At 39.4% G+C, this 24530-nt stretch overlaps 1 protein-coding gene across 5 annotated transcripts; it reads right to left on the bottom strand.

Annotated features, from left to right (window-relative positions):
* synpo (synaptopodin) lies at positions 1-24530 on the bottom strand. 5 transcript variants are annotated; one of them, XM_023328585.1, is made up of 4 exons: positions 24513-24530; positions 14264-15276; positions 5573-7638; positions 1-3805 (listed from the first exon to the last, which is right to left on the bottom strand). In XM_023328585.1, the coding sequence occupies exons 2-4, from the start codon at positions 14424-14426 to the stop codon at positions 2504-2506; spliced, it is 3531 nt and encodes a 1176-aa protein (XP_023184353.1). In that variant the 5' UTR covers positions 14427-15276; positions 24513-24530; the 3' UTR covers positions 1-2503. The 5 variants fall into 5 exon arrangements, with proteins under 5 accessions (XP_023184353.1, XP_023184352.1, XP_023184351.1 ...); XM_023328584.1 differs by lacking the exon at positions 24513-24530 and adding an exon at positions 19748-19827; XM_023328583.1 differs by lacking the exon at positions 24513-24530 and adding an exon at positions 19637-19785.

Raw genomic sequence — 24530 nt, 5'->3', positions numbered from 1 at the left:
CATTTTCAACAGATGTTTTATTGTGCATCAGTTTATTAATTGTGTTATGATATAAAAACGAGTTGAATTCAGGAAATGCAGTGACACAGTCAGGTATCCATAAAACCTATAAGCAAACTTAAACAGGTCATGATGTGTTTTCTTGGTATCTGTTCGAGGATGTGTGCAGGCTGCCCAGAGGTGACCTCGGCTGAAATCTATCCATGACAGTGATAGGCTCAATCCTGCTGAAGGAGCAAGGACACCAAGGAGCAGAAGTTCCTGTCACTCAAAAGATACACAGAGTAAATATTTAGCAATGTGCTGATCCTTTCAGCCTGTGAGTCAGCGAACGAAAAAGTAATCTGTTGTTCTGTTGCAGGACCAGGCAAGGTGGAAAGGGTTACACTTCCTGAAGCAGAAGCATAACTCTAGGAGCACTTACATTCGCAACTAATTGCCAGCTTCATCCTAACATGCAGCATTGTCCAGGACTGGTTGAAGTTTTATAGTAAGACATTTATTTGCCTTTTGTTTTAGCAACTCAAGCTTTTAATGACAATTTTGCCTGTACAATGAAATGATCACAAGTGCATTCAAGTATAAAAAGAAACTTTACAAGTTACTAAAAATGTACATGAGACTATCATATACAGCTGAAATATAATTCATTCTTCCGATCTCGCTTTCACCATAACTCAGTTTCAAACATGCTTCTGTCCTTTTCACCATAGATTTTAATCATGTTTCTCCTTCTCCACTTGTCTGACATACACTTTAACCTCTAAACCTTTTTCAAACAGACTCAAATATTTTAATCTGTTCCACATCAAAGATCCTACTAATATGGACTAAAGAGCAATAAGTATTGGTGATAGCAAAGGAAACATGAAGAAAATATTCTGAGAAAGTTTTTAAAGCATTTCACCATACTCGATTAGACTTTACTTCCACGTCTTTTCTTTTCAATACACTCCACTCTTCTGTACTTCTTTCTATGAAGCATACATTCACTTATTTCAGTATTTAATAGAACTTATATACATGTCAGCTGGTTATCGTGCTGTATAAATTGTCCATTGGATTTCATGTAAAGTTAGAATGTAGTTTAGTCAATTAACCAAGAATGACAATGTGGACATCATGAAAGAAAGTTTTAGAAACTCAAAGTAACTTGTTAAACAAGTCATTGGCCTTTGTAGATCTCACCTTTTGTCACACTACAACCACAAACATTAACGTGTAAAGACAATTAAATTGTTATGCCTTCATGGAAGGTCCTATGTGTTCCAGAAGATTAATCCTGCACATTAACCTAAGCAAATACTCACCATGGTGAAACGTAGTGCTGGCAACATTATCCTGTGGGGATGATTTTCCTAAGCAAAAATGATATCTTGTCTGAGTTCCTACAAAGTTGCATAAAGCTTAATATGGGCCATATGAGAAGAAAACCATTTAAAGGCAACAAAAGACTTCAGAATAGGGAAATTCACCTGCCAGCAGGACATCAATAAACACAACCAGAGTTACAAGGTTGTGACTCTGGTACAATAGCTACAAAGTTTAGAGCTATTGTAGCTCTAAACTTTAGACCTAAAGATGTTCATAGTCCAGTCAAAGTCCAGATCCATAGCCAACTGAGAAAATGTGACTGAAAATTTGCTGCCCACAGAAATCCACAGAAATCCTAAATCCAACTTAACTGAGCTTGAGCCTTTATGCAAAGAAGAAGCAACGTTTATCGACTCCAGACAGAAACAACATTCTCCAAAAGTCATGCAAATATAGTTGCAGTAAAATGTGATTCTAGAAAATCACATGGGGTCTTAAATATAAATGCATGTTTTTTAGTTTTTTTTTTAGTTTTTGTTTCAATTTGAAAACCACCATGAATCATTTAAAGTTATAAAATTACACTAAAACACATTAGGGTTTGTGATTGAAACATGGTAAAAAAAAATGAAAATGATGAAGGGACCTGAAGATAACACCCAGTGCAGAAGAAATCAAATGCAACTGTAAAATGTGATCATTGCATGCAGTGTACTATTACAAAACATCAATAATGCTTTAACTAAAGCAGCAAAATGCCCATTAAGCTAAATGTTATTACTAATTTGATGTGCCTGTTTTATGCCTGAAGTCTCTTGTTATGACTTTTATCAGACCAGTTGGTATAATTAATGTTGTAATGACTGTGAAGGTGTGTTTGTTTTAAAAGTATAATAGAGGCTATAACCTTTGATTATTTTTTGAGCAGTTTTTGGTATGTCAGAAGCGTACAAGCCACAGCAACTGTGTTTCATAAAAAACTTGTTCTTGTCAGTGCATACAAGGAATGTGAGCCCCGTAGAAACCTAAAACTATTTTAATATAACATTTACTATGATTTAGGTCCAACAATTAGCTTCACTGAAATTTAAGCAACTCAGTCCAAAACTCAAATTATCTTCCAAGGCCAAACAAGGGCCTATGAATGCTGAAATTCTGTTTTAATTGAACATCCAGTAGTTTAACAATCTCACAGGTCAGTGGAGACAGTACTTCTTTTGACCCGCAGGCTGCCGCCCCAGCCACGGGGGCAGGTGTTGTAGGAGTGTAGGCCAGGCGACCTGAGCCCAGAGTCCTCGGACTCAACAGAGGCATCTGAGTCGGTCAGAGAACGGGTGTTGTAGAGCCTTACAGGTGAGCAGATTCTCTGAGTTGGGGTGACAGGAGGGCTGGTGAAGGTGGGAGACTGTGCACCCAAGGACCTCTGCTGGAAGGGGCTAATTGGTGGTTTTTGCCAGTCGTTTTGAAAGTTTCCCACAGGTGAAATGGGGAGGCCGTGACTGCTCAGTGCTCCAGGGGAGGGGCTGTTTTTACGTTTGGCTGCATTTATAATATTCTTTGCAAGGAGACGGTGATTTGCTTTTGAGTCTAGGTTGTTAACAATCTGGGACGTGCAGCGATTGTCTTTTTGTTGTCGTGGAGAGGAGGCAGTGGCTGTTGTGTGCAGGGGATTAGTGGATTGAAAGGATGAGCTGCTTTGAAACAGTGCAGGTGATTGGGAGCGGGGGCTCCATGGAGGGCAAACAGGAGATGTGGCTGTAAATATTTGCAGAGGTCTGGATGGGGAAACAGAGACAGCGGAGGATTGATTATTCTGGCTTACGGAAGGTGACTGGCATCTTGATCCCCAAGGAGGAGTTTGAGAAGGTCTGCATGTAGGACCAGGGGAAAAGGTGGAAGATTGGGTATTCTGACTCACTGCTGGGGATTGGCACCTTGATCCCCAGGGAGGGGAGATTGTAGATGTGGCGACAGATGTGATGGAGGGTCTGGACATGGAGAAAGCCGAAGCAGAGGAGGTCTTGTTATTATTGCTCACAGATGGGGACTGACATCTTGAACCCCAAGGAGGAGAAATAGGATAATGGGTTTTAGCGTTTTCAGAGGGTTTGGAAAAAGGAATGGAGGTAGTAGTGGAGGACTGACTGACAGCTGGGGACTGACATCTGGAACCCCAAGGTGGAGAGCATGGAGAAGTGACTGTAGCTGCTTGGGAGGGCCTGGATGCAGAAGTGGAATTAACAGAGGAAAATTGGCTATTCTGACTCGACATAAAAGATTGGGATCTTGCATTACTGGACAAATTGACAGGAGACTTGACAGAACAGATAGATCCACTGGTGGTGGTTGGTGACTGGCTTGTTTGAGAGCTGGAGATCCATTTTCTAGTTGCTTGGTTTGCTGGGCTGCTGAAACGTCTGGTTAGGCTAGGTGTACTGGTTGCCCTGGATGTTTCACCAGTAATTTCAACAGGGGATGACTCCTCTGATTCCTGTTGGAACATAGCATATGGTTCTGCTTTAGTACATGTAAAAGACAAAAACATCCATAAAGCAAAATCTTTTGCATTCCAGACTTAACACTAGCAAATCCTCTTTTTATGGGAATTGCAATGTTTTTTGTTTTTTCTACTTGTCAGATCTGATTATTATAGGATGTTCTTTCACTGACCATGGTGACACAACACAAAGGTTAAATAATCAGAAAAGTGTTTAAATTTAGGTTTTCATTTGGAGCTTCAGTTTCATACACACCACCTTTTAACATTCCCTCCCTGTACAAGTGTTTCTTCAGTAAGCCTAGCCATTAGCACAAGTAGGTCTGGTGTTTAGTGTCTCTCTCAGGTTACTGTCATTTGGTCCTCTTGGGGTAGTTACCCTTTGCATGGATATGAAGTTACTCAACTGAAGCAAAGGTTGCAGTTCATCGTATGTCCTGCCAATTAAGAACTAGTTATCTATATTCAGGATGTTGATATGTCAGAAGGGTGTTGTGTTGTAATTCAAAGTGCAAGTATCTTTATCCTAAAAGTTATTTTCATGTAATGTCATGGTTATACTCCAAATGTTTGGAGCTTTGCAGTAAGACATAAACTTAAGATGTTTGAGATGTTTATGTTTTAATTCTTTAAGAGTTTAAAAACTGTTACGATCAAACATTGATGAAACTGAGCACAGATCTTTCTCTGTTAAGTTATCCCTGTATTTGAAAGAGACAAAAAGTTTTCTGGTAGCTTAGATGTTCCCAGCTATAGCAAAAAATGAAAGAGCAGAGACATTAAATAGTTAAGAGATGCTGGTAGAATCAGGAAATGAGAGGAAGAAAAAAACAGAAGGAAGTCATTGTAAAGTGTTAGCATGAAGATTTAATCAGAAAAGAAACATCTCACTTTTGCACAGAACACAATCAGTTATAAGAGACAGTGAGCAGAAATAGTGGGAAAAAACAGTAAATCAACGTGTTTGCAAAGAAGTAGACAGAAACACCGCAGAATGAAGACAGAATTACTGCTTTAAGTTGGAACAGAGTCAAGATACGGAAATTGATGCAGATATAAAGTAGCACAGAGTCCAAATGTATGTAACATGTGTTTAGATAAATGAAGCTAGAAAGCTGGGTAAATTGCTTGAAGACATAAAGGCATTAAAAGATTTCTCTTGCTACAACTTTCATGGCTCTGAAAAGCGTTGAGTTACAAATCATAGATCACAAACCAGATGCTAGGCCATCTGTTAGACGCCTTTGTAAGGCAGAATCCTGATGGTACCCAGTGGAGAGCATTTGAGATTGTTTTCATGTTTCAAAATGTTCTTTAAATTGACGTTTAGAGAGCTTAAGTGCAGAGCTGCTTTCAGAATATAAACTTTCATTGATTACATAACAGCACAGTTAAAATTTTCTGAACTTAATCACTGCTGAATGGATTTTGTTTCTCAGAAAAAAATCAATTATACTCTGTCTTCACAGATGAGTTAGGGTGCATTGACTTAGATAATTGTATCATTTGCAGGACATTTCATCCCTAACTTAAATTTGCGGTACTGTGGTATTGTTTCATGGTAAATTTAAATATCACAATAATTCTTTCATGCAGCTACAAAAGCTGGTATTATGAAAAGGCACACAGACAGTCAGAGGTTTAAACAAAGTGCAGTTAATTTTAGCTTCACTTAAATTATCTTCCATATTGCAGCCATATGATCCTTATCTATGAAATATTCAGTCTTATCTAAAAATGATACATGGTCGGTCTCCACACCTGTGGTGTAATTCCTGCCTTCTTGGCAGAAAACGTTGGCTTTGGTGCCTGAACTCCAGACCGAGGGGAGGAAACTCGTTCTGGAGAAAAAGGAGACATCAAAGAAGTGATCCTCGCATGTGGGGAAGCTGGATTTGCTGGGTATTCTGATCCTCTTGGGGAGGTGAGAGGCAACTGAGGTGACATACTACCATAATAAGATGGTGAAGTGTTAGGTAGAGAAGTGTGTCTAGAAAAACTTTGGCTGCTGAGTAGGTTCTTGGCTTGTGGTGCTCCTCTGGGTAATGTGCTTATTGGGTCCTTGACTGGGTTGAAGACAAAGAGGGAAGAGTTGAGCTGATAGGGACGGTGTCTTGCAAGGTCCATCTCTATCTTGGAGCAACCATTTTCTAAAGTGGTTGGTGGTTCTGGAACTGGCTCTGGTACTGCAACTTTTGGTTTTGGTTTTTGCTTGACGGCTTGCTGGGCCTTTAGATTTTGCGAAATCTGTGCGCTCACTTCGGAGTTCTTGGCAATGGCTTTGACCCTTCCTGGCATGTTCGATGGGTAAACCCAGGATGGTGGTAACGACATTGTGGGGGAGGGAGACCTAATTTGTCCTGGATTCTGATTCTCAACAACATATTTCTCCATCCTTGATTGACGCTTGGCAAACAATTCAGCCCCCTTGCCTGACACATTTGTGAGGCTCTGCTCTGGACGATGGTCTAGCCTTGGTCTGGTCTTTGAGCTTTTGAGACAGGATGCCCACTCTGGGGCTCTTGCTCCCGTTGTCTTTTCCTCTGCTTTCGCAAGGAAGTTGGAAGCTTCTGCTCCCAAAGCCAGTAACTCCTCTTCAGGTGCTGGTTCAGGGACAGATCTATGTCCATGTTTCTTTCTTTCATCCGCTCCTTGCACCAGAGAGAGCAGCTCAGGGTTTGGAGCAACCACTGGCTTCTCTTTAAATGTAAACATTGACTTCTTGTTTGCCCTCCTGGCTGCGCCTTCTTCTAGTATTCCTGTTTTGATTGGTGTTATCAGCTTCCTTTCTCCAGTGGACTGTGGAACAAAGATGGAAGGCTTTGGAGCTGTCAGAGGGCCACAGTGGGGTGCAGGTGGGTGCTGGGAAACAGGAAAGTTGGATGGCGAAAGGCATGGAGATGACATGGGAGGAGACATTGGAAGTGGACCAGAGTAGAACGTCTGTGGAGGTTGGTTTGTGAAGGCCGGCAGAGGAGGTGTTGGGTATGATGGTGGTGGAGGTGGAGGAGAGAATGTGACAGGTTGAGTGGAAGAAGGGAGAGGAGGAGTGGCATAAGACGGGGGAGGTGGGATGTCTGTAGCAGGACTGACTGAATCTGGAGAGAGGACAGTTGGTGGTGAGAAGAAAGGTCGAGCCGTTCTGTTGAGGAAGGCTGGCGTCTGCTTGGAGGGTGAGACTAAGGAAATCCTCTCTGAACCAGAGGTGCTGTGACAGCCATTAAGGAGCTTTTCAGAGGGAACAACTGCTGGGTGGCCCTCATTTGTTTCTGTCTTCCTTTCAACATGTGCCATCACAGCTGGATGAGAGTCATTACTTCCCAGAGGAGTTTGGTGTCTAGCATCGTCCTCTAGAACCTCATGAATTTTATCCTTTATGTCGTCCTCTTCTTCCGGCTCTTCTTTGACTGGGAGGAAATGTCTTTCCTGGATATCATAGTTCTCCGTGTCTTCATCTTTGATAAAATTCTTATTTTCTTCATCCATTATGCCACCAGTTGAAGGGTTGCTTGCAGGTGGCAAAAAGTGTAACTTATTATTATTTAAGTTCAGGTCTGTGTCCTTATCCTCACAGCTTCTCTCTGCCCAGGTTTGCTTGTTGGACAAGGAATCACTTTTCACATTCTCAGTTTTGTCCACCTCTGACCCTTGTCCGCAGCTTTCGAGTGTGAAGGCGTTCACTCTCTGCTTGCGCCGATTAAAGAGCTGCACACCCCTGGAGCTGGAGCCGGAGTTGGAGGGGATGGTGAGCTGAGCAGCAATGATGTGACTCTTCAGCCGTGCCTCCTTCAGCTCTTTCTCCGATAAACTGGCGCTCCTGCTCAGATCTAATGAGACACAGAAAACAGGAAAAATGACATAGACGTTTAGCCCCCATTCATGATAAAACACCACTAAACTTAGCTGCACTTGGCAAATGAAAAGACTCAAAACTAGTGCACATTGTGTGTTTTTTAATTACAAGATAAACACATAATTAGTTCTGATTAAATTTTTTTGTTTACATTTCCTTGTGGATCCATTATTATGTTTTAATTTTAAGAGGTTTGGCACTACAATGCTATATTAGTATGTCATGGTTCTCAAACGATGGGACTGGTGCCATTACTAATATATGGGCTGTCTTTTAGGTTTACTCTAAAGAAATCATAACAAAAAATGCAAGCTATTTTTTCTTCTCAATAGAAAAATGCAGTGAAGATGTTTTTGAGAACTCCCCATATCAACTTTAGTGGGCAGCAGCAAACCAGGAACAAGTGCTGGTGGCAAATTTATGTTGAATTCAGTTTAACAAATTACAACTTGGATCTTGGGAGCACATTAAGTCCAACTTAACTGTGTTCCATTTACTGCATCCAAAACAAGCAAGATTTTCTTATGGACCTTCTTTGTGACTAGCCTAACAATTTTTAGCAATACAAGCCAATAACACAAGCATTTTCTGCTTCCAAATATTGTACATGCATATTTATTGCAGCCGTTTTATTGTGTGTGTGAACATTTGAAAATATACAAAGATCTGGTGTGCAGTTAATTCTTTAGTTTTAGATTTTTTAATTTTATGAGAGACATACTGAATTTTATGTATAACCAGTGTATATGTAGTTTCCAGTTGAAAATTCATATAAACAGGAACTTTCTGTTAGTTCTTTAAAGTTGAAACTTCGAAATTTCTGAGTAAAGATGTAATTGCAAGCTGAAACTGCCTTCATTAACTTTCTCCCATAGTTGGCATCACCAATCAACAAGTATATGATCCCGAGATATTTTTCATTGAGAGGCTAAGTAATAATAAAAGCAAAGCATATTTATGACGTAAGTACTATAAAATGTTCGAATACACAATTTAGAAGAAGTCAGTATGGATGTACTTAGAAACTTTTACAAAAAAGGTTGAGAGCCACTGCTATACAAAAATAACTCCCCAAGGATAACAACACAAATGTTAAAAAGGTTTTCATTTTCAAACAAAAAAAGGCAACATGTGGAACGTTTTTTATGAATCTAGGTTTTAATATTCTCTTTAAAACCCACAATTCTTTTAACGCCACATGGTTTAGATTGTTGTTTGCTTTGCTTTTGATTCTAACTGATGGGGCGAGAAAAGTAGGGCTTTGTGGACATTTGACTCAGCAGTCTGCAGCTCTAGACAGTGAGCTAATAGACAAAGGCTGAGGCACATATGAAACAAAAATGTTAATGAAGAGGCACAACTTGTTGAGTAATAAAGTTATGAAAAAAAAAACATATGTAGGGCAGCATTTTGCTGCTGCAGCAAAAGTAGAGTCTGACAACCTTTTTCCCTGTAAGTTCAACAGTATTGATCCAAATTGCCTATGTTGAAACATAAACTGTGTTGTTTGAGCTTAAAAGCTTTATTTTCTAGGCGGTGGAACCATTTCCTCTGCCATCTGCAGTCGTCCCTCCCTGAGCATTCCTCCACGGCTGAGAAAACTCCCCGCCTGCGCTTCCAGCATGCCTTTGGTTTCTCTCTGTAGCTAATTTGTGCAATACTGGAGCTCAAACCCTTAATAGACCACTTTTACAATCTACAGCTACCAAAAATTATTTTCTGAGACTGCTGTCTATAAACATGCTATACAATCAAGAGTTCCTATTTTAAACATAGTAACTACATCAAAGAAGTAATAAAAACTTGATCCAGGCTTTTTTTTTTTTTTTGCCTTTTATATAACAAATTGCACTCCAGGAAAAAGAAACTCTTTAGTGAGCACAGTAATGAATGGGTTGTCATGGAGATACATCTGGTGGATCATTCAACTATGTCATAATAATCTCAGTGATGGAGAATATTTAAAGTTGTTTTCAGGACTTTTCTCAGAAAAAAGTCTTATAGATCCCGACAGCTACAATATTTGACCTAAGCGCCACGTAATCTAGCGCCAGCCACAATAATTAGGTGTAAATCAATCCCTTGTAAATCTGCCATAATGATTAGATTCTACATGTGGCTTTTTCTGGCATATGAAATAACACTTTATCACATTGCGTCCACATAAAAAGAAATATCATGCGATACACTTTCTTTCTTTTCTTCTGCTCTCACTAGTTGGTTTAACTCTCCCAGTTTGCCTTTATAAATGTCTAATTCAGCTTTATTCATATATGAATTTTTATGGGTATTCTTGTTTTATTTTTTTTCACCATGAGTTGAAGCTGCATATTTCTGGACAGAAATCTAAAACAATTATTCAGATTAAAACGGTCAGTGTATACCTCTACATATACACCAGAGCAGCAAAACCTGAGATCAAGAGTCCTAACTATAGACATTGTTGTCATAGGCTGACTAAAACACACACATAGCCCCCCCCCCCCCCCCCCCACACACACACACATATATATATAAGCCGGATTGGTTATCATGTAACGTGCAGGTGCCAAGCCCATTTGGACCAAATATAATTGATGCAACTGAATCCTACTGATTTTTCTTACAGTTAAATTCCTCTTTTCTACATGTCTATGAACAAACATTAACTAAGAGAAAATACGAAGGTAAGTTTAAGCAATATAGGTCACACAATTACCCAAATGTGCAGGAACCCCTGCAGAATTCAGTCAATGATATGAAAAACATTCTGTAAAGTTTGCAGACAGAGTAGCACATTCAACACATAGCCACTGACAAGTTACCTTTCCTCACAAATCCGACACAACTGCTCCTCTGTTAGGATTCAAACCACGGCACATCCTCACAAGTTCCCTGAGAGTTTGCCGTTCTGTTCTACATCTGATCCACATCAGCGCCTAACCCCTCTTACCTTTTTCATGTCAAATCTAAGACCTCCTCTGTCATGTAGTACTTCCACAAGAGTTTACAATTATAACTGCGTCTGATGGCTTGACACCCCTCACCCCCACCTCACTTTTCTTTTCTTTTTTTTCTGGAGCAAGACACAAGATCGGATTTCTTTTTCTCTGCAGTCCAGCAGGACACAGACAGGCAGGGAAGCAGAGGGAAAGAGGGCAGGGAAGGGAAGAGAAGGAGGGAGGGCTTGTAGCTGGAGGCTACACCTTCTGTCACTCTACCTCCACTTTGGTTTAATTTTTTTCCAAATGTGCAGCACTTATTCACGTATGCTTTTCACTAAATAATAAAACAGAGACACCTGTGAGAGTGAAGTCCATCACTTCTGTTGGGAGAGTGTTTACGTTTCAGCAGCAGCTTTTTGCAGAGAGATTTATCTTTGTTTTGACAGCTTTGGAGAAATGTCCTGTCAATAGTAAGTATTGAGCTAATCTCTGAAATGTCCTGTGATGGCTGGGGAGCCTCTGACCCTTTGTTGCAATCTTTGAAGTGCAACCCGGAGATACCTCAGCTTATGTTTACATGGATTAAACCAGTGAGCCTCCACAGCTACAGCACCTGACCCCTGCTGCCCTCCACATCAGTCGGGATATGCCATGTGTGTTCACTGAGCATTCCCTCAGACCAAGTGTCTGCCCTCTTTGAACTGCAGCAGCCCTGAGCTCCAACCTGCAAAAGCAGGACTGGAATTTCCTGTCTTGATATAAGGAGCCCTGCATCGTATTGCCCTCCCCTCATGCCTCCCTCACCTCCACCCCTAAACATTTTCTATCTCTTCTCCATTTCCCCCTGCCCCTGCGAGGGGTGGAGCACACAAGAAGACTTCCCCTTACAGCAGCAGAATTTGAATCGAGGGGGCCAACCCCACATTTGTGTATCAAAGGTCAGATTACCCTGTCGGATGTTATCTTTCTTCTGGTTGATGGCCGGGAGGGGAGTGGGATGACAGCCCAGGAGCCCGTGGGTGATATGTGAAATGGTATGGAAAGACGGGGGATTAACAGAGGGGCCGTGTATCCCACCAGACTGACCGAGACCTAAACTCTCAGTGGTTTTCATATGGAGCCATGCAAAAGCATTTGTACCCTTTGAAATGTTTTACATTTTTTTGAATACAAACTGCATTTCACTGGGGTTTTGCCCAATAGACCAACACAACGCAGCCAATAAATGTAAAGTGGAAAGAAAATGTCACATCCTTTCTGAGACATTTTGAAACAGAAACCAATTGTTTGTTTGTTTTGTTTTTCTTGCTCAGACCACATGTGGCCATCTTTTGGTGTATGCTTCTATCGTCTTTTCACATCTTAGAATCAGCCGCGTTTGTTCATTCCTCCTTTCAAAGTAGCAATATCTGAGATGATTTGTTTTCAAGTCTTGCCACAGATTCTAAATTGTAGATTTTTACTTTGACTGATCTAGTTGAACAACTGAATATTTGATCTAAACTATTCATTGTAGCTATTGTAGCATTTTTAGTCATTGTCCTGGAAGAAGTTGAGTTTGTTGCTTCAAACAGGTTCTCCTGTATTTGACTCAATTTATTGCTGCATCGACTTCCATCACGAAGAAAAGCCTCCACACAGTATAATGCTGACACCACTATGGGTCACCATGAGTATACTTTGTTCAAAGTGATGCATAGTGTTAGTTTTCCTCCCCATATAGCATTTTGCCCTTTTGGGCTCACAGTTGAATCTAGATATTTTTTCTGACCAGAGTTCCTCCTTAGACATACATGCTGTGTTCCCTACATGTCTGGCGTCAAATTCTAAACAATTCACTTTAAGGTTTTCTTTCAACAAAGACCTCTTGTTCTGTGCAGCGTATGTTATTACGCTGTAGTTATTAGTCTCCTATCTGAGCAGAAAATCAGACCCTAAAAATCACATATGTACTGTGTTAAAATTATAAAACTCTATCTTTATGAGGGCCATAAATCATAGTTACTTGACATGTTAATCAATGCTGGACCACCATTACTTGACATATGGAGGATATGTAGCAGTCAATAGACTGGGTTACTAAAATGAGAACATAACTAAGGCAAAATACTACAAAATATCTAATTTCCAAGTTAAAATGAAACATGGAAGATTTTTCCTGACATGCATAGTGTTTTGCACGTTGGGCAAAAAGTTCAATTTTGGTTTCAAAATTGCCCTTATTTCCATGTTTTTGTTGTGTCCATGACTTGTGGAATATAGGATTTTTGTTAAACAGTAGCTTTCTTTTTGTCATTCTTGCCAGATTTGTGGCATCCATGGCTATTAAACAATTCTTAGCCTTCTTTACAGCTCATTCACAGGTATCAAGAAACTCTAGACAACTTCGATGGGCTTTTTTTTTGTCCAGCTTAATAGTTTAGGTGTATTGCCAGGGAATGTTTTACTTTCCTTTTGCTGTTCTCAGATGACTGACATGAAGTCCAATAAAAAGGACAGGTTTTTTATCATGACCTACCACCATTTTCTCCACAACGACCTGTTCACTGTGATCCTTGGTCTTCATGATGTTTGCTCACAAAACTTGACAGAAAGCTGATTTATACTGTGAGTCAATCAGACAGATGTTTACTCTATTTAATAACTGGGCAACCACCTAGATTTTATCTAAGGGTATCAGAGTAATGGGGAGAATACAGTTACATGTCACGCATATCATAATTGCAAATGTTTTTGGAAGAACTTGTATTGTTTTCCTTCCACTTCACAGTCATGCACTACATTATGTTGGTCTGAAATCCCAATTAAAATTCATTGTAGTTTGTGACATGACACATTGGGTCTGTCATAATTATTTTTGGAAGCGTTTGTTAGATAAATCAAATACTAACATCAGGGGACAAATTCTGTTTCCCTTTTCTTTATTTTTACCTTTAGCTTCATGCATTAACTCTTTAAAAACAGACAAGTAATGAGTTTTTATCGGCTTCTTTGTGTTGCTCTCAGTGACCTGTGAAAACTAATTGCTAGGTAATGAGTGATTGAAAGGGTGTTTTTGGCACACAGCTTTTACATCTAGATAAGACAGTTTTTGGCTCTGACATTTCCATTATAATACACAATGACCAATTACTCAGCCTGAATAGTGTGTCTGAAAACATTGCCACTGCCCACAGGAAGTTATTTTTATTGATATGTTGCTGTGTTTTCCACAGATTGTGTTGTCAGAATGTGGCAACTTTTGACATTTTTTTGTTGTTTGTTTGTTGGAAGAGGTAGAAGGAGACAAATGTGAAGGTACAGTTCCAAGTGACTTTTCCCACAATGCTTATCCCACGATTGTTAGATTCTGAGATGAATATTAAGATGTGTTGCCTATGATTGTCTTTCCAATTCTGTTTTCCCAGGAGCAGATGTTTCATGCAGCTTTTCTCTGTGTCAGGTTGCATTGACAAGCCTGGACTTCTTTTTTTCGCTCCAAAAGTTGGCAGTCCCAGTGTAATTAAGCAAGATTTATTCTCAGGTCAGTCCACACTAGCACAGTAAAGCATCAGACAAATCTTTGGGAACACCACAGCTATCTATATTTTTGCGTTGAAAGCTTTTGCTTTTGCTTTTACTTTTTCTTTCGCATCCAAATAAGTCCATAAAATGGAAAATAAAACAAACACTTACTTGTTTTGCGGCTTATATGCTGCTTGCTAAATCCCGTCTTCTCCCAGGATGCGTTGTAGTCGGTCTCAGTGGGCTGCATTTCTTGCTTTGACTCGATAGGTTTTCTCAATCCTCCTGGACTCCAGCTCACCCCTCTCCTGATAGATGTATGGCCTTTCTCCATCACTATCCAGAATCAGATCCCTACGCCTGTATCCTTTCTTCACAAACAGTGTTTAATCACCTAAAAACTGAGAATGTCAAGAGGCACTTCAGCACTCCAGGTTTCTTCTTCCAGGCATGACTCCTACAACAGCCGTGTTCCTTCCCCAAGCAGTCAGTTGAAATTTGGCGTAAAGAGTTTACTCTTACTTTGTTCCTTCATGAAGTGTTTATCTCAGTCTAATTGGACCTCCCAGAGGGTCAGCTCCAACGTCCTTTGGAAGAATTCCCGTTGGAAAAACAGCAACGAAAATTCTGGAGCAGAGGGCAATGAAACTCCCCAGTTTTTTCCCCCTTCCCAGATTTTTCTCTTTCCTTTCCTCCTCTATTTTGGTCGGCAGAACATGCTTTTTTGTTTGTGTCTCAGTCTGCAGCCCACAGATTACTTTCCCTTCCAAGAAAGGGATCTGCTCTTTATCTTGAAGATCATAAGTCTACGGTGACGTGAGGGGAAACTATGTATATGGAACTTCCTCCTGTTTAAGGTGCATGCGAGAAAAAAAACATTTCACTTTGGAAAGGTCATTCCAGAGGCTGTTTTGTTTTCCGTCTCCCAAAGTATTTAGCAAGAGCTGCTTTGTGTTTGTTTCTCATCCTTTAAAGGCCAACACAGTTTATGGGGCAGGAAAGTGTATTTCTGTTTTTCTTGTTTTGGTGAATACCAAACTGCATTGGCAATGTCCTCTTTGGTTAAAAGCTTTGGTTTTGACTCGTACAGAAAATAAATCCAAACTGCTTTAGGCTTATTGAAACTAGCATTCCTAGTTGATCTCTGTGCTTAATTTAGGCAACATCCAGGTTCATTTACTGCCCTGCAAAAAAGAAAAACAGGCTCATTAAAGACAGGTGTAAAATGCAAAAGAAATAAAAAACAGAGTGTTGCAAATGTGGTCACATCCCTATAACTTTTTAACATTGCAACCTTACATTTTAATGTATTTTATTTGGATTTTACGTAATAGATCAATAATGCAGAGGAATGTGTGTAACAATGTGATGTTTACAAGTGCTTATAAATGAAAGTGTGAAAAATGACTGCACTTCATCCTGAAAGCATTATCACTGCTGTAAAATATGGAAGAGGTGCTGTGAAAATGATTTATTTTTTTAAGCAGAGAGAAGAAAACTGGTTAGATTTGATAGGAAATGAATAAAGCTATTTAGAGTGGTGGATTTTATTAAAGGTGATCTATTATGCTTTCTTAACAAATAAGAATAGGTCTTTGAGCTCTACAAACATGTTCATTAAACGTTTTGCAGAAAATAATTTTTTGATTATAATATTTTAGTATTTTAGGTTTTAGTTCCTTTCAGGATTAGTTGTAGTTTAGTGCCTCTTGTCTCTTTAAATACAAATAAGCGGCTTCTGGCCACACCACACAACTCAACGATTACACTTGTACTGGAAAATGGCTGCAAACAGATGCGCAATTATTCAACCGTACATCTTTGAAAAGCAGCAGTGGAGCCTCCTGCACAACAAACAAGAATGCAGTAAGTGCTTTCTGAATGGCAAGTCAACAACAAAACACTTTTCCAGCAGCTTTTGTACTGCGCAGACAACGACAAACCAGCTCACCAAATGCTGGAGCGCCGCTGGGGTTGCTATGTGACAGCGCAGTGACTCAACAAATTTAACAATAACCTCTTGTCATAAAACGAGAGGTGTCTTTTTAAGCACATGGATGCTTTTAGAAGCAGCTGAGGCCTGAAATGGATGTGAATTTTGCATACTATGTTTCTGTTAAAGTTTTCTTGGTTCACGTTAACTTTAATTCTGCTTTGGTGGGTAAAGAAAAGTATTATTTTTTGTTCTTAAGGTTGAATTGTTTTTTTTTTAATCCATCTACTTTCTGCAGGATAAAGGTTAAAAGAAGAAGTACTGCATTTATAAAATGTGATTAGTTCTTTAATATCTCCAAAGATGGAAAGTCACAATTCATTCAGGCCTGCTGTGAATCTGTAAATGTATCATCACTTCTGCCTCAGGTTATGTAATGTGATATGTACCAGTTTTTAAAACTTCTAACCAGGATAAAATGACTACACAGAGATGATTCTATAAAGCATTTTATTAAGTCAGCAGCATTATGTTCCTCCCCTAAAGTTAATAAAAGCCGCCGGCAGTGATTGTAATGATAAACCGGAGTTTACACTTCCAATTCCTTGATCTGACTTGCCTCTCCTTGGAGCTGATCAGGGCTCCATTTGTTTTTGATTGTGACTCACCTCTATATCACAGAGGAGTCGGAGGCCAGTGCAAACAGCATCGCACATAATTATGAATTTCCTCGCAGACACAGCAACTATCCTGCCTTTCATCTCTTTCAAAGGTGTCTGAGCACCTTAGCTTCGTTTCATCCTTAATGTTTTGATACCCAATGAAACTACAGCTGAGTCAAGGCCTGCTCACAGTCATCCCAAACACAACACATCCCCACCTCCCTGCTGCAAGGAAGCTGAAATCCTCCACACTGCTTCTGACTGGCGTGATCCTGACAAGTGAGCCGAGATGAAGGCTGGCATTGTTTAGACGCTCTGACAATAGCTCTTTGAATCTCCCAGATGTGCGAACCGCATTTGGCTCGCTCTGCATCTCATTTGTTGGCTTTTCAGATGATTCTTCAGTGACAAGTTTATGGCGCTTTTCCTCAGTAAAAGTCGTCTTTTGTCGAGCCAGAATTCATGTTTACTGTAATCACAGGGAAGAAAGGTGAGCACATGTTGCGGTCTTGTCCGCTCACCACATCACCAGAATGACTAGAATATGTAGAGATTGCTATCTTTTATACGGGATGAAAATGTTTAACTGTCAGACGAAAAGCAGATGTAGGACGCTCCAAACTGACAGCAGCAGAGATGCACACTTGACTCCATTTAAGGAAACAAAACATTGACATATGGACCACTGAAACCTACATCTGCTGCAAGGCTTTTAATAGTCTCTGCTTATTTCTCTGCAGCTTTGGGGACTAAATTTACTCCAGACTAACTGTTGACGTCTAACGCTCTAGCTTTCATCTTGATTGTCATATCTGATCGGCAGAAGTCGAATCTTACCCATCAGCACTCTGCTTCCAATTACAGGTACCTTGAAGTTAAAAAAAAACACAGTGGCTGTCAAATTTTCAAGTCTTGGCTCACATTCTCTATTGCTTTTATATCTGGCCTTTGACTAGACCATCCTAAAAATTACTTTGTCAGCTGTGTTCACTGGCCTTTGAGATGCTGTTTGTTCCCTGATGTTTTCTACAAAACCTCTTATGTTTTCACAGAACACTGAGTCTTTACTAAATATGGGATTGGAATTTATTTGTTAGTATCAGAATGACAGGGGTGTGCCTACAAATACACACCACATTTTTCAGAATTTTACTTGTAAACAAAGCTGATAATGTTTTCTCTTCCGTCCACTTAAAAATAATGGACTATTCGTGCTTTTAAATCCCAATAAAATGTGTTGAAGTTTCCACAATGACGCTGGAAAGTCATTTCCAGCTTTCCTTTGCTACCTACCATACTACCCTCATAATCACAATCAAGTATATAGTTAGCAGTTTAGTTTGCGGGCCACGTCAGCTGTGATCTCAGAGCTCCTGTTTGTCATCAAAACATGATGGATTATTGGATGACACCAAATCCACAGCTCTCTGCAGCATGTGATGACACACAAAGGGAACTGTCCTGGCAGCTGCAGAAACTGTAATCACTTATCCCCTACTTTCCTCATATTGTACATTTATTACAGATTCCCATCAGTAGACAACTTGTAGTTAGTCACCTCATAACTCATCCCCTGCATGTTTTTCCCCCCTCAGGTATGGCATCAGTACATCATCAAAGACTATGGTTGCACATGTGTTAAGGTATGTGAAATGTCTGGATGTCAGATGAGCTTTCATTCCCAGCCAACTGTAAGACCCTAAAAGTGTAACAGTATAAATTACAGGGGTTACACTGAGGCTGCTCATCACAGCCCTGGCTTTATGTCTTTATGATCGGACGCCTTGGGGGCAGAACTCCTGTGTGTCTGTTATTTCTTGCCCTTTGCTTGGATCTTTTACACTTTGGCATGCACAAATCACTCAGCTGTAAATGCTAAAGGGTTTTAGCAGGGCCCTTTGCTCCTTCTCTCTCTTGATGAGACAAAAGAGCCATTCAAGAGCCCTGGAAGCACTATGAAATGATTTTGGGCAGTGCTCTGAAATGGGCATTCCTGGCTCATAATTCCACAGTTTCAGGAGGCTGTGATGGCGAACGGGCCCCAGCTTGTGCAGCTTGCTGAGTGACACAGGAAAAACATTGCAAAGCAGTGTCTCTGATGAATTTCTGAAGTGTCTCTTTGTATTTGTCTCCACTGTTCTTGGTATTATTGAGAGTGCCATGATAAATCACGCCTTGAAAGAGCTTGTAGAGCCGTCTCAACTTCGTGCGCCAGGTCAACCTGCTCCCATAATCACAGATGGAGAAGTTCAAAGGACAAAACATAAGTGCTTAAAGGAGGTGTGCATAAATCTGTGCCAGGAAGGAGGAGCTTTCTAAAACAATTTGAGTCAACTTCTGAAACCTGTAAGTCGTTATGGGGGTCAAACACTTCCACATTTTAAATGAACTTACTGCATATGTTACCAGTGCTACAGGAACCTATTACAGTGCTTTTTTCTATTACTATGTTTGTCAGAGCAGGTTTCTATTATTTGAAAGTGACTTAAAACAAAATATACAAAATACGTTTTATAGGTTCATAGATATGTACTGCATATAGCAGAACTAGACCCCCCGTTGCTCCCCTGTAAAGCATCTAATAACCCTCACCTGCAGCGTTAACAGGAAACAATTACAGATATGAACAAGTAAATGCAGTCTCCAGCCAGGTCTTTAATTGGATACACCCACTAAAGTTAAACAGTTCAGCTCCAGTCTATAACTTAGCTGCACAGCAGGGTCTACACAGTCAGGACAGTAGCTTTGAATATTAGTGCTAATGTAGCCATTCAACACCCCCTGCAAGCCTGCTGCCTGCACACGGTGCAAAGCAGCAACCACAGATGTTTGTCATCTACTCAGACAAAGACTTTCAAAGTTTCCCTTCTCTTCCTCCCCAGTTCATTGCATTCCCCTTAATCATACCCTCCCCTCCCCTTGCCTCTCCAAGCAAAGATTGCATCTTACCCCGTTCAGATAAATAAGCTAGGCAGCAGGTGACTTTAGTCTGCAGCAGTCACGGTTTCACAGCGACAGATAAAATTCCTGGATTCAGAGCTCTCTGGTCATGCTGCTCACCTGTACTCCAGTGGGTCTGGCAGTGTGAGGCAGCGAGGGGTGTGTGCTTCTCTTTTCAGCTCCTATGACTGCACACACCTCCCCCTTTTACCTCTCTGCTCTCTCTCGCTCTGTGTATGTTGCGCTCTCTCTCCCTCACTTGAAGCAGACGAAAGATAGGGGTGGGGGGGGTCAGCTGGAACACAGAAGACTCTTTGTCTGGAACTTTTTCATATGGTTTCCTTCAAGCTTGCATACTGAACACATTATGGTATAATATATTTTCATATTCAACAGATGAATGGTGAGGGGCCAGTGGGGCCCACTCTGTTCTCCCCAATTCTTTTCCTTTCTTGACCGTATTCCTGCCATGCACATTGGGCAGAGAGGTCTTTAAAGTTAGAGAAAACACCAGGTTTCTCTTAAACCCACAAGACGCATTGATTCAGCTCTTACATACTTTCAAAGAACTCCAATTACAGAAAATCATGTCCTCTCAAGAAACATCAAACAAAAAGCCTTTGAAGCCAGTAACTTTAAATTTTAGATCTTTGTATGTGAAGGTAACTTCACTCACAAACTGAAGCAAAAACATTCATATTTTAGCCTGTCAGTAATTAATAGCTAAGTAATATGTGTTCAGGCACGTCTTAGTAATTTTGACATTTTTATTATTGAGAGTGAAAGTTGCACACATAGCTGCACAGTAAGCACAGCAGGTCAACTTTGCACATCAAAACATCAGTCTGCACCAAAGGAAGCATGCCTCCTGTTTATCACACATGAGCTCGCCTGAAAACATGATGAGCTTTTCACATGGAAAGCATCACCAACTCATATTCATTTCATTTTCAATGAGAAGCAGGCAGGAGGTCCTGGATGAATGAGTTAGGTGGCGATACACGCAGCGGGAGAAATACTAACAGAGATGGGTCTTGCAGATGATTTAACGTTAACTGAGGTAAACATAGCTAAAATAGTGTCAGTATTGAGTTGGGTAGAGTAGAGTGGATTATTAGGATCCCACATCATGGCAACGTTTGTGCAACATCAGTGATGTATTGAAGAGCTGTTTGGTCTGCAATATTTGTTCGTTTTAATATTCAAACTATCAGATATTCGTGCTTTCATACCAATAATATTTCCAGCCTTCTGGATGGAGTCTGCCTGCAGTAAATGCCAGCACGTGGCTCAGATGCAAACTGAGATACAGAAAGCACCTGAAAAACATGAGTAAGAAAGAGGTGAGAAAAATGTTGATCATAGCAACTTATATCTTCAATGCAATGTTTAACTTTAAAATCCTCATTGCATGATTTCCTGATATAGTGAAGCCCTTTGTAGTGTAGCACATCATAATATAGTGTAGCACAGCATAGTATAGAATGGTATAGTATAGTAGTGTATAGTATGGAAAAGCATAGTGTGGCATAGCGTAGCATAATATAGTATAACGTAGTATAATGCATTAGCAAGGTAGTATAGCATGGTAAAGTATATTATGGTATGGTGTGGCATAGTATAGTATTGTGCAGTATAGTATAGCACAGTGTAGCAGTGTAGTGTGGCATAGTATAGTATGGTATAATGTGTTATGGGATATTAAAGTAATGTTTAGTAGTGTGGAAAACTCAAGAGTAGTTTGGTAGTTTAGTATAGTATAGTATTGTACAGTACAGTATAGTATGGCATAACATAGTATAGCACAGCATAGCACAGTACGGCACAGCATAGCACAGCGCAGTATAGTGTAGTATAGTATGGCATAGTATAGTACAGCATAGCATAAGTATAAGCATAGTATAGTATAGTATGGTATGGTATAGTATAGTATAGTATAGTATAGAATAGTATAGTATAGTATAGTATAGTATAGTATAGTATAGTATGGCATAGCACAGCATAGTATAATATATCATAGTATAGTATAGTATAGCATGGAATAGCATGGTATAGTATAGCGTAGCATAGTCTAGTGTAGTATAGTGTGGCAAGGCAAGGCATGGCATAGTACAGTGGAGTGTAGCATAGTATGGTATAGTATAGCAGAGTATGGCATGGCATAGCATAGTATAGCATAGCATAGTGCAGCTTGGTATAGCATAGTATGGCACAGCATAGTATAGCATAGCATTGTATTGTATAACATAGTATAGCATAGCATAATATAGTATAGTACAGTGTAGTATAGTATAGTGTAGTATATCGTAGCATAATATAGTATAGTATAGTGTGGCATTGTATGGCATAGTATAGTGCAGTGTAGCATAGTATGGCATGGCATAGCTTAGCATAGAATGGTGCAGCATGGTATAGCATAGTATAGACCAGTACAGCATAGTATAGTATATTATAGTATAGTATAGTTTAGTATAGTATAGCATAGTACAGCATAGTATAATATAGCATTGTATAGTGTAGTATAGTACAGTACAGTGTATTATAGTATGATATAGCACAGTGTAGTATAGTATGGTGTAGTATATTGTAGTATAGCATAGTATAGTATAGTATAGTACAGTATAATATAGCGCAGTATTGTATAGCATAGCAGCGTGTAGTATAGTATAGCATAGCGTAATATAGTATAGTACGGTATAGTATAGTATAGCATAGTATAGTATAATACAGCATAGTATATTGTAGTATAGTATAGTATAGTATAGTATAGTATAGTATAGTATAGTATAGTATAGTATAGTATGGTATAGTGTAGTATAGTATAGTATAGTGTAGTGTAGTGTGGTATAGTATAGTATAGCATGGTATGTCGCAGTGTAGTGCAGTGTAGCATAGTATGGTATAGTATAGCATAGTATAGCATGGCATAACATAGCATAGTGCAGCATGGTACAGTATAGTATAGTATAGTATAGTATAGCATTGTGTAGTATGACATAGTATAGTATAGTGCAATACTGTATAGTATAGTATAGTGTAGCATAGTATAGTACAGCGTAGTATAGTATAGTATAGCATAGTATAGTATAGTATAGTATAGTATAGTATAGTATAGTATAGTATAGTATAGTATAGTATAGTATAGTATAGTAAAGTATAGCATGGTAAAGTATATTATGGTATGGTGCGGTATGGTATGGCATAGTATAGTATTGTGCAGTATAGTGTAGCACAGTGTAATGTGGCATAGTATAGTATGGTATGATGTGTTATGGGATATCAAAATAATGTTTAGTAGTTTAGTAGTGTGGAAAACTGAACAGTAGTTTAGGATTGCATAGTGTAGCATATCATAGAATAGATTAGCATAGTATAAGTTGAGTTTGGTATAGCAAAATATAAAATATGGTGGTATAAAGCAGTATGATGCAGTAGAGCTTAGTGTAGTTTGTTATGCTGTATTCTGTTGTAATGCATTGTATGTGGTACAGGCTATAATGTAGTATTGTATTATTTTGTTAAACATAGTTTGGAGTAGTGCACTGTAATTCAGTACAATTTATTATTGTGTAATAAATTTTAACATAGCATATTTTAATATATTGAAGTACAATGCAGTGCAGTGTAGTGGAGTATAGCACAAAGTTGCATGTTGTGGAACAGTTTTCTGTAATGCATTGCATGCCACAATATGAAAGTAGCAGAAAAGTATTTTATAAAGTAGTGAAATATAGTTTCATGTAAACGACACTAGAGTGCCGTGTAATTTAGTGTGCTGTAGCTTATTACAGTATATATGTAGTTTATTACAGTATAGTCTGTGGTGCTTATGCATCGAATGGTGTTGAATAGACAAGTGGAATATAATGCTGTATAATGTAATATAGTATTCTGCAGTTAAGAGTAGTTTATAGTAGTGCAATGTAATTTCTGTCATGTCGTGTTATACTTTGACTAATCTCTTAGTTTAGCTCCCTCATAAGAATTTCTCCCTTATTCTCCAAACTGAGGTCTGTCTTTCTGTAATCTGTTACAAAACACTAATTATGAATCAATGGTCCACAAAAGCCACTCCATAAAGCATGCTTTCCCCTTTAAATACTTTTTATCAATCTGTCTGCAGCCTCTCTCTGATTCCATAGATTACACAGCACGGAGTTTGACCTTTTAAAAGGGACGATGGTTTTAAGAATGTAATCCAACCTTTTGGATCAAGCCAGGCCGAAGATCCTTCCAGTGTAATTGCCAGTAACATCTGGTTCTGTGTAACATGTCTGAGGCTTAAAATGATATAGATTTATAGATTTGTAGTTTGGATGCATGTCACTGATCTTTGAAAGTCTTCTTAAACAGGGAGGTGAGAACTGGCAGCAGGCAGTAGTAAGGGTTAGACTAGGGAGACTGCATGAGTCAAATGTACATGAACAGCTGTCAGGCATTACGAGTGACATCTTAATCTCCTCTCAGTCATATATGACAAGATAACTTATATGTACTGAGTTATTCTATCTGTGGTTTTATCCACCATTTTAAAGAACAGGTCACACAAAGTTCACCTAAAGGAAAATATCTACTTCCTAAATCATTTGGGATTGTGGACATCCTTTCTGATTCTGGGCTTTAGGCTAGCTCTGATTTTGTTTTCATGTACCTCGTCTCTTGATGGATGGTCCTCCAAAGCATCTCAGACAATAAATCTGTTAGAGGCTATTTAAAGTACTCCATTGCCACTCCACCTTCTGAGACACTTGTTTCCTCCTGCTACAACTCTCCTCCTCTGTAATCTTTTATCATTTTCTCCTCAAACAGAATTAATTCCTCTTGTCCTTTTTTATTATACTTCCACTTCTGACTTCTTATTCCCCTTCTCACTATCAATCCACACCTTTTTTCCAGCAGAATC

The sequence above is a fragment of the Xiphophorus maculatus genome, chromosome 23 (assembly GCF_002775205.1).
Source record: "Xiphophorus maculatus strain JP 163 A chromosome 23, X_maculatus-5.0-male, whole genome shotgun sequence".
Taxonomy (NCBI): domain Eukaryota; kingdom Metazoa; phylum Chordata; class Actinopteri; order Cyprinodontiformes; family Poeciliidae; genus Xiphophorus; species Xiphophorus maculatus.
Note: the sequence above shows the minus strand (reverse complement) of the source record. Positions and strands in the feature narration are given on the sequence as shown.

Excerpts from the sequence above, each read along its gene's own strand:
- synpo (XM_023328582.1), bottom strand. The coding sequence starts at position 11,702 with ATGAAAACCACTGAGAGTTTAGGTCTCGGTCAGTCTGGTGGGATACAC. Across the intron at positions 7,639-11,536 it reads GAAAGATAACATCCGACAGG|ATCTGAGCAGGAGCGCCAGT; the intron begins GTAATCTGACCT and ends GTGTCTCATTAG. Across the intron at positions 3,806-5,572 it reads AGGCAGGAATTACACCACAG|GAATCAGAGGAGTCATCCCC; the intron begins GTGTGGAGACCG and ends ATGTTCCAACAG.